Here is a 10946-nt window from a genome sequence, read left to right as displayed (position 1 = left end):
GTGAGTGGGATGGGGGATCAAATTTAGTCTATACCATGTGTCTTGACGGATGTCTTGGGGTTCCCTCTGTTTGGGTTTTTTTCATTTTCTTCAATTTTAGGCTCATGCTTTTTGTCAAATTTGGGAGATGATCAGCCATGTTTTCTTAAAATATTCTTTTTTTTTTCTCCTTTACATTTCCTTGAAATACTTTTTAATCCCTCCTTTTCTTTTTTTCTCATTCTGGGATTCTTGTAACGTGAATAGATTTTTGTTTTTGTAGATTTTTTTTCTCTCTCCATTGTTCATATGAGATACTTTCTGTTGTTGTACCTTCAAGGTACTGACTCTTTCCTCTGTCATCTACATTGTCCTACTGAGCCAATTTACTGCATTGCAAAAATATTAGTTATATTTTTCTCAGTTCTAATGGTTAATTATGTTCTTTTTTATATCTTTCTGTCCTGAGACTTACTTTCATTTGATTCAATCCCAACTGCAATAGCTTATTGACACATTTTTATAACGGTTCCTTCCAAACCCAGTGGAAATCCCAACATCTCGGTCATCATTGATCTTGGCGATCTTTGGATTGTGTGGCATATTCAAGATGACATTTTTCTGGACATTGGCAAGGTGAATGTTCTTAATTACCCATCTTGCATATTTGGGGTGTTATGTCATGTGACTCTGGATCTTCTTCATTCTGGTGTGTGAGCAGGTGGTGGGTCTACAAGAGTGTGGCTAGTATGGGAAGCCCCAATTATGTGCTCAAACCAGAAGAAGCAAACTGAAGGCTGACCAAACATAGCCATGAAGTTACAGTGTACCTGTGGGGAATCTCACATCTTCCTGTCATTCTTACCAAAAGCTAGAGATGAGGGCACATGACAGCTAAAAACATGTTGTTTGCTGAATTTATTTCTGTGCATGGATGAGGCCTTTCTAAGGACCCAAAGTCTAGTTGGGAGGGGAAGATTTTAGGAAAAGTGTGTTCCGTGTATGGACGTCATTTGAGAAATTTTGTTTATGTTGGTGGAAGAAGGATTGGCTTACTGAGATGGCTGGCATTGCTGTTGGGCTTGTTCAAAACTCAAGTCAAGGTGGCCCCTCTTACGAGTGTCCTCATCCTAGATTTCGTCCTCCCAGGAGCTGCAGAGGGAGCTCAGGCCTCATAGAAAAGGTGAGCCCGAGCTGGTGGGCTGACTGGTGTGAAATGAGACACAAGTTCCCCTCCCTACTCACGTTTGCAAATGCCAGCTTGGGAATGACCTTTACCCTCATCCAAGCCATCACAGTGGAGTCACAAAGGGAGCATAGCCTGGTAGTCAGCTCACCTGGAAGGCCCAAAGGCTAGACTCTCCCTCTCTCTTCATCAGCCTGCGGCAGGTGTGGGGTCCTCTCACATCCACTCTGGCACTCTCTAGGGGAAGCAGACCACTCACCACTGAACACAGGACCAGGGGTCTCATGAAGTATTCTCCTTTCAGGCCTACCCCCAGGACCATGCCCAGCCCTGGTCTGGCCTCCTCTGGGCTGCAAACCCCAGGTGCTTGCCTCCTGACTGGCAACCTCTTGCTCTGTTTAGCCAAAGCGAGCCTCTCCTCTTGCACTGGGGAACCCACATCACACAGAACTGCTGGAGTAAGGTGACTTTTCAGATCATCGCAATAAGACAGGATAAAGAGAATATCCTTGAACCCCCCAAAGTGCAGATCAGGCATTTCAAACCATCTCTGTTTCTTCCAGAACAGCTCTCTCTACAGTCCATCATGACTCACCCCACAGATGGGGGAGTCCATTCACTCAGGGCAAATTAAGACATCTCTTTGGGAAACTCTGTTGCCAAAATTAACCCTGAACATTTCCTTCAAGGTGTGGGTTTCCTGAAATGGAAGTGAGCTCCTTAAATCACACTCTCAAATTCAGCATTTCAATTCCACAGGGGAAAACTGAAGACGGTTTAAACTTGCTCATACTGCACCCCTCAGTTTGGCAGCAGTGGGAAGACCTGACTGCAGGGTGGTGAGCTGGAGGGGCTGTTGCAGGTGCAGCTGCAGCCATGCCCTAAGTAGACTCGCCTGAAACAGGGTTCTCAGAGTGTCACACCACACAGTGAGTCTCAAGGGAGTATGGTTGTGCTGCAACTTGTAGAAACCTCGGTAGACCTCTGCTTTCCACTGTGAAAAGGAAGAAAACCCTGTGGGACAATGCTACACAAATCCAGGAATGGTCTCCCCAGTTCAGCTTCACAAATGGCCCCACTCTCCTACTCGCTCATGCCCCAAACCAAAATGCCCTCCTGGACTCCCTTCCAGTAAACACCCATCTGCCTGGGTTGCTCTCCTCCTCCCATTCAGCTGATGTCCCTGTGGAGGACTGAGTGAAAACTACGCAATCCCCTGTATCCCACACTGGTCCTCCTCAGACCTCCTGTGGATTCCTCAGTCTACCGCACCCTTTAGTGCCCCATGTCTGCATGTCACCCCCTTTCACTACCTATCTCCCCTGGAGTGCTACTCCCAAACTCCAAGCACCTTACCACTTAGGGTTGCTGCAGGATCTCCTCAGAGAACACCTCCCTCTACAAACTAGTCCATCGCCCAGTCCCCTCTGTCCATCCCCTGAGCTCACACACTGGTCCCAGGAGTCACCGACATTGCTTCACTGCACTGTGTCAGTGTCTCTCAGGATGCTACCTCCATGAGCCCAGGGACGGATCCCTTCCATCTGTTTAGTGTCCAGTAGGCCTTTGGCACTTGTGAATGCACTGCTCTCGAGGGAAGTCACATGGGAAGAAACAATCCAACTCAATCTAGTTGTATGCAATATGGAGTAATATTTGAACAGTAGCTATCCATCCAAGAGTCCCATATGGACCCCCAAATCTTTACTAAGTGCTTCTTCCTTAAAGCATTTTCCTGCTGAGAAGGAGAGAGTATTCCCTGGGACCCAGCCTGAGCCTGCTTTGTTGCTGAGGAAACCATGCACTGAAACCAAAAGCAGATGAGACCTACAGCAGATAGAGCCTCAGGACAGCAGGACCATGGTAGGGGGCTGGGGACTAAAGCCACAGTGCTAAGAGACCCATGGCCCCACAAGTTGGGAACCATTCACACCCTCGATGCTTCACACACACATGAAGCATGCACTGCCCGAACCCACCTTTCAGCCCATGCTCTCTTGGGCAGCAGGACTAGTGGCGATGAGGTGGACAATGGTGTCCTCATGTCCCTCATGAGGGTTCTGCAGCCATCCCCAGCTTCTGCATTCAGGGCCACTGCAGGCTTCTGCAGACGACTACTCTACATAACTGTCTCATTACGCCTCTGGTCCAGGGGCAGAAGAGCCTGCCAGGTAGGGTGCATCCAGGGCACCATGAGCCTCATGCTGGATGGGCGTGGGGAATGCAGGAGTAACTTGTGCCCAGAGCCCCTCAGCATCACATGGGGACCATGCACAACACAGCCTCTGGCTTGTCTGCAGGTGGACTTGGAGGCCATTGGGGAAGCGGCTCAGTCAGCCAAGATGGCTGTGAGGACACTGCAGACATAGGATGAGGCTGGAGAAGACTCTGTCCTGTCATGTCTCCACATCCCAGGCTTACTGGTTCCTTCTACACAACCCAGGGAGCAGAACAGGAACTTGGGATAATGGGGGTGGGACAGCAGGTTAATTGGCTTCTCAACTTTTGTCATGAACAGGTAGCTATTTTCTTTTTTTTTTTTTTAGAACACCTTAAATTTTTAATCCTTTCTTTATAGGTTACCTAGACCACGTCTGATTAAGAAAACTGTAGAAAGTTAGTACCTGCCACAAGCAAATGCCAGGCTGCAGCACGTGTCGATTTTCCGCAGACTCCTGCTTTGCAGGGTCTCCACTCACACTCGCTGGAATCCATTGCGGCAGAGTTTAGTCCACAGGTCGCTTCTCCCCGTATTTCTTTGGAACGTCTTCAGCGTTCTTACAGAATTTTTTACGGTCCTTAGAGTATTCTTCAGCTAGGTCAGCCCGAAGTGGGTGCTCCGGCTGGGGGTCGTTCACCAGTGCTGTGAGGGACTGGATTACTTGGCCGGTTCTGGTTGCTGGCTTCCAGTTTTCAGCACTAATTCCTGGCAGACAGACCTGCCCCTTTTCATCGATGTTTGGGTGACAGATCTTTGTTTTAAATATGATCTTCGGTGCTTTGAGTGGGTACTCTGCTGGAAAGTTGATTTCGATTTGGAAAGCCCCCTTATCATATGGGGGGTTGTCAGGAACAATAAGCCCTCACCAAGTCAATAAATTAGCTTCATCAACCTGGATGTTAGGGAAGTCTTTCATTCCACATTTGTGGATTTCGTCAAGCTCCTTCATCAGCCTCCTGCTGGCCGCTACTTGGATCTGGCATGGCTTGAACAGGCAGCGATTTTATCTACTCTACTGCCTGTTTTACATAAGCTAAACTTTCCCTGCTTGTCACCATCTTGGATGCCAGGTTTCTCCAAGTGCATGATGATGTGGGAAAGTTCTTGGACACTCTGTGACCTTTCAGGCTTCAGCAGGCTAAGGTCAAGTGGCTGTTAGCAGGTGTGGGGTTGTAGAGCTTGCTGGGCAGGGCAGCCAGCTCACATCCTGGGGGATCCACTGCCAAACCTGACCCCTGCGGAGCCCTGCTTCTGGAGGGAAGGGATCTCACAGCCCTGAGACCCAAAGACAGAAGCTCACATTCCCAGAGCCAGGTTGGCCCCCCGTCTCTCCTCATTCCTCACCTACACATCCCCTAACAGAGCCAGCCAGGACCCCACAGGAGATCCAGCACCATCAGCATCAGTAGGTGGAGAGTCAACTACTGAATGAAAACTCTAGTCCCTTTCTCTCCATGTCTGGAAAAGCAAACACCGTACGTGGGGTTATCGTGGAGTGGGTAGCGGGCAGAGGGTGCAGGTAGACTGCAGCTGACACAGAATTAGCTGGATTTCTTGACACTGCCTTTTTCTTTGTCTCTGGAGAAAAAGAGAGGTGATTAACTAAGGTTTTAGGATTTCTCATTTCAGCAGATATAATCAAACAAATAATGACAAATAGTCTTTTATGTGCACAAAGCTTTCCACATTTCTAGAAAAGAAAATGCTCAATTGACAGGGACTGGCAGAGCAGAACTGGATAGAGCCCAGGGGCCCTCAGGCCTGACATGCAGTCTGGATACGACAGAGCTTGGAACTGTGCTATGGAGTGACGTTGGAGACCTTTAAACTGTATTTCCAGGTGATAAATTTAGAGAGAAAGTTATGTTTCATAATATTAGTTTGTGGGTATTATACTCTAACCCCGTTCACTAACCCCCTTTTTTTCAGTTTTAGAGGTAGAATTTACTGATTCATCAGTTGCATATAACACCAGCGCTCATTACATCACCTGTCTCCTTGACACCCATCACCCAGTTACCCCGTCCCCCACCCATCTCCCCTCCAACAACCTCAGTTTGTTTGCTATAGTTGAGACTCTCTTGGGACACCTGGGTCCCAAGAGAGCTCAATCCATTAGGCGCCTACCTTTGGCTCAGGTCATGAACCTGGAGTCCTGGGATCCAGCCCCATGCTGGGCTCCCTGCTAAGTGGGGAGACTGCTTCTCTCTCTGCCTCTGCCCCTCACCCCGCTCATGCTCTCGCATATAAATTATATTCTTAAGAGTCTCTTTTGCTTTGTCTACCTCCCTGACTTATTTTATTTCCCCCCCTTCCCCAGTGTTCATCCATTTTCTTTCTTAAATTCCACATGATTGACATCATATAATTGTCTTCCTGATTGACTTATTTCACTTAGCATAAAAACCTCTAGTTCCATCCCCCTGGTTGCAAATGGCAAGATTTCATGATTTTTGATGGCTGAGTAGTACTCCAATGTGTATATATAGCAGATCTTCTTTATCCATTCATCTGTCGATGGACACCTGGGCTCTTTCCTTACTCTGGCTATTATGAACATTGCTGCTCTAACCACTGGGGGCATGTGCCCCTGGAATCACTATGTTTCTATCCTTTGTATAAACACCTACCAGTGCAATCCTGGGATTTGGGTAGCTCTATTTTTCATTTTTGAGGAACCTCCGTGCTGTTCTCCAGAGTGGCTGCACCAGCTTGCATTCCCACCAACAGTGTAGGAGGATCCCTTTCCTCCGCCTCCTCACCAGCACCTGTTGCCTCTTGTGTTGTTAATGTCAGCCATTATGAAGGTGTGCGGTGGCCGCTCACCATGGTTTGGATTCGGATTTCCCTGACGATGAGTGACGTTCAGCATAGTTTCATGTGTCTGCTGGTCGTCTGTAAGTCTTCTTAGAGCAATGTCGCTCATGTCTATTTAACGTGCCCTTTCGGGGTAACTCATCCTGGTTTTGATTTCAGCACAGCAGCTTCCCAGGCAGTGACTGTCTTTGCCCTTGACTCTGGTGCTTCAGCATCACAGGGTAGACTCCGCCATAAGGCCCGAGAGTTCATTTCCCCTCTTTCTGGCACTGGGCGAGGACTCCACCTCTGCGCCCCGCCCGTCCCCCGGGCGCCCGACTGCACACACGCAGCCAGGAGCAGCCTGGCCTCCCTCACGGCGCCATGCATGCCGGCCCACGTCCCTGCTCCAACCCACGGTTTGCAGAACAGAGCCCACGCTCGTTAATGGGACACCGTGACCCACATGGAGAGCCGCCGACTCCCCTGCGCCCCTGCAGACACTCCCCAGGTGGAGGCCGCCTGCCCAGCCCACTCCCCACCATCTGACACGCGCCCACACGCACCGTGGGCGCCCAGCCCCACGCTCTCCCTCGCTGGTCCCAGAGGCCGCCTCTGCCTGTCCACTCAGCATCCCTGCCTGGTCCAGACGAGCTGGCTGCAAGCTTTGTACACCAGGCCCCGAGCACCGCACCCCATACCGCCTTCTGAGAATGTGAGCCCGAGGATGCAGACCGTGCACGGGACGCAGAAACCTCCCCCTGCCTCCTGGCAATGCACCGTGACCACGTACTTGGCTCCCAAGCGGTGCCCCCATTGCCAAACAGGGAAGAAGTGGCCGCATGGACCCTCCCACCCCAACACAGGCAGTGACTCTGTAAGACACTTGGAAGATCAGGCCAGGGAGCACAAAGAACCACCCAAACCAGAAAAGTAGGGCATCTGTACCCAGATGTGGGAAATTGAGGCTACTACCCAGGCGCAATCCCCCACTCCGGTAGAGGGTCCAGGTGTGGGGTGTCTGTGAAGGGAAATGCCGTTCCCTCTATTGGGGTCTTACTCCCTAATGTCAGCGATTCAGGGCTGGATGCCAAGACCTGGCTGGTGCTTGCCGCCATCCAGAGTGCAGTACCCATGTAGGGTCACTGTGCCCAGATGTTGGTGCTTCCATGGCCTGCAGGCCTCTGGCCTAGGCTGGCTTCAGCCTGATGTCTTGGCTACACACCACCTGGGCAGCCTTTTATCATTTGGGGTATGTTCTCCTGTGTGAGCAAAGGATGCCAAGGCTGAAGACAAGAGGAAGACCAGCAGCTGGGAGAGCTCTCCATGGGAATCAAAGCCATCGATAAACTTTGAGAGAACTGGGTGGATTTTAACACAAGCAAGAAGAGTAATAAATAACTCTCCAAGAAAGAGTTTAAGCTAACAAATTCCCTCCCAATGGCTGTGGAATTACATTAACATTTAAAATAAAATTCTGTTTTTTGGGGGAGACTGGGTGGCTCAGATGGTTAAGTGTCTGCCCTCAGCTCATGTCATGATCTCCAGGTCCTGTGATCAGCCCCATGTGCAGCTCCCAAGTCGGTGGGGAGTCTGCTGCTTCTTCTCCCTCTGCCTCTCCCCCCAGCTTGTTCTTTCTGTGTCTCTGTGTCTCTCCCTCAAATGAATAAATAAAATCTTTACAAACAAAAATAATAAAATTTAAATAGTTTTAAAAATCTGCTTTTTAATTTTGTTTACAAGAAGGACAAGATTGAAAGACCTTGCCGGAAGGCCAGGGCTGCCTGGGCATGGCCCAGCATGAGGAGGGGGCTGGGAGCAAGGGAGGAGACCCAGGCCCTGAGCTCAGAGGAGTCCTATGCTGAGGACATGGAAGGGAACATGGGCTGCTGCGTGGGTCACCTCCCGGAGTGGGGGTTGCATGAGCTTCAGTATGTCGGTCAGCTTTAAATAAATAGTTGTGTTGGAATGCAAAAGAAGACTTTCAGGATGTCTGTGATGCACAGCTCAGGATCATAGTCACCACTGCCCCACGCTTGTCACTGACTTCTCCAGATGGTGGGCAGGGGTCTCCATGGCTCTAGAAAGTGTCTGTGAACCCTAGGGACCTGACAGCACAACCTGCCCATCCTGGTCAACACTGTTCACACACACTGACTGTTCTAGAGCTCAAGGCCAGCTGCTGAGGGGGGTGCCAATGCGATAGAAAGGAAAAGCGAAGCAGAGTGTCTACACACAGGTCTTTCTACATAGACCATCGCTAACCCGAGGACTCACAGCCTTTGTGGCAAAATGTGGCTCCAAACTTGGGCCACTTAAAGTCTCTGTTTGCAACAAGCACTTTCACATTCCATTGGCCAAAGCAAGTCAAGCAGCCAAGCCCATTCAGAGAGAAAAGTAAATTTGATCCATCCGGAGGGCTGTGACCAGGAAGGGAAGGTGAAAACATGGGAACAGATAATACAGTGTACTTTACTTTACTAGCCTATAATCCCCTCAACAGAATGATCTTTATTCTGTTTCCAGTGCCCAGCACAACATCTGGCATTAGTAAATGAAGCCAAGATGTTTGAGGAAAAGACTATGACCAGTTTTTTCTAAACCTGGTTATAGCTCTAATTCTTTTCATTTTGGATCCAGAAGGATTTAGGTTTGAATGCAAGCACCCTCATATGTAGCTCAGGATTTGGGGGCAGGAACATCAAGAATAGTAAAATTAAGAACAGACAGTATTTCTTGAGTGCTTACTGTGTGTTAGAAAGCCTGCTAAATGTTTTAAGTTTGCTATGTCATTTCAAAATAAAGCAGATGTACAATGTATGCCCAGGGCAGAAATTGAACCCATGTTGTGAGATTTTGCTGGTAATGTTTGAGATTTGTCTTTCTTGAGATCCCATGAGCAGGGCCAATGAACATTAAAAGTTGAAAATCTCCTTTATTTTATCAATGTCTAGCATGTCTTTTACTTACAGTGCCTCAGTCATTTACTCTTATTTCTGAGGTCCAAAGTTTAGAACAAAAATACTCTGACAATGGTTGGAAGCAGCACAAATGTAAATTTTAATTAATTTACTAAATATAAAATAAGTATTTTTTAGAACAATGCAAACTAGTCAAGTGAGAGCAAAATGTATTCCTACAACAGAAATTTCATAATGGATCCCGTTTGGCTGCTGCCAGTTTATCCAATTCCTCTCACTATAGACGTCCCAGAAAATGTTTCTCTAGCCATTTTCTCAAAGCCCCCTTGACGTCTTTGTTCCTCACACTGTAGATAAGGCGGTTCTACACAGTATGAAGATGGTGTAAGAAGCAGAGACCACCTTGTCATGGGCCACTGAGCGGTAGGATTTGGGCCGCACGTAGATGAGTAGGAGAGTGCCACAGAAGAGCCCCACCACAGCCAGGTGAGAGGAGCAGGTGACAAACGCTTTCTTCTGAGCTGCAGTGGACCGCATGCGGAGCCCAGCAGCGAAGATGAGACTGTAGGAATGCAAAGTGAGAGACAGAGGGATCAAGAGCATCAGGAGGCAACACACATACGGGAAAAACTTTAAAAAGGTAGCGTGGGCACAGGGAAGGTGCGTGAGTGTGGGTGCCTCACAAAAGAAGTGGTTGATTTCTCGAGAATGGCAGTAAGGGAAGCTCAGAGTGGCACCAGGCTGCATCAGCCCATCCACCCCTCCCGGAAGCCAGGAGCCTGTGGTCACGTGCAAGCAGAGCTTCTGATTCCTGAGGATGGGGTAGCGCAGGGGGTGACCTATGGCCACATAGCGGTCATAGGCCATGGCCGCTAAGAGGAAGCACTCACCCTCTCCCAGCATGGGAAACAGTAAACTCCGGGCTCCACAGCCAGCAGGAGAGATGGACCTGGTGCCCATCAGGTAGTTGATTGCCATTTGGGGGACTATGGTGGAGACCAGCATCATGTCCATGAGGGAGAGCTGGCTAAGCAGGAAGTACATGGGTGTGTGCCGCTGGGGTCCTCATGGATGAGCACAATCATGAGGGCATTGCCCATCAGGGAGATGAGGAAGAGCATGAGCACCCTTGAAAAGAGGAACAGATGGGTCTGAGTGTAGTTAAAAAGCCCTAAAGGAATGGAGTTTCTCTCTGTGGTGTCATTTGCATCTTCCATGGCTCCATTCATGCCTGGAAGACAAGGAATGAGAGTTGCTTGGAGCTAAGTTTAGGCATTTACTTAAGAAGAGGTGGTCAAATGACATAGAAACCAAAATGAGACTTGGAGGAATAATTACATCTTTAATCTTTCACTTTGTGACAGGATATTTACCTTAGCATCCTATCACACTGTTCTGCTGTTATTACACAGTATTTTTTAACCCTAAGATTATTGCATAACAGGTATATATCACAGTACACATTACATTTCTATTATTTCTCTATGTCTTGTTAGTATGCCTCACATAATTTACTCATGATATTAGGAAATAATACGAAATTCCAGTTTTCTAAAGTTTGTGTACTTCTGTGTTGAAAGAGCCTCATAGTCCCACATTTTAGTCCATATTGATGTGACATATCTCTTAATTTTGACTTTTCCATGTTTCTCATATGCTCAAAGTAGTTTCTCAAGATTTCCTTCAATGCCATGAGGAATTGTTTTAATATAAAAAATACACAAAACTAAATGTAAAACTACTGTAACTCAGATTGCAGCTGAGGGACACAAAATGGTTATATTTCTCTATTTTACTGTGCATTCAGCATATGGTTTCAATATACCAGGCTCCCAGCTACCAC

General features: G+C 48.2%; 1 protein-coding gene across 1 annotated transcript; it reads right to left on the bottom strand.

Moving 5' to 3' along the window:
• Positions 1 to 3891: 3891 nt before the first annotated feature.
• Positions 3892 to 4371, bottom strand: LOC123323744 (ubiquitin-conjugating enzyme E2 L3-like; the record flags this gene model as incomplete). The annotated part of the gene is made up of 2 exons (XM_044912214.1): positions 3892 to 4233; positions 4330 to 4371. Coding segments are annotated over 2 exons (384 nt in total), but the record flags the coding sequence as incomplete, so codon positions are not given.
• Positions 4372 to 10946: the final 6575 nt, after the last annotated feature.

Source organism: Neomonachus schauinslandi, unplaced genomic scaffold (genome assembly GCF_002201575.2).
Source record: "Neomonachus schauinslandi unplaced genomic scaffold, ASM220157v2 HiC_scaffold_610, whole genome shotgun sequence".
NCBI classification, from domain to species: Eukaryota; Metazoa; Chordata; class Mammalia; order Carnivora; family Phocidae; genus Neomonachus; species Neomonachus schauinslandi.
This window is presented reverse-complemented; position numbering and strand designations above follow the sequence as displayed.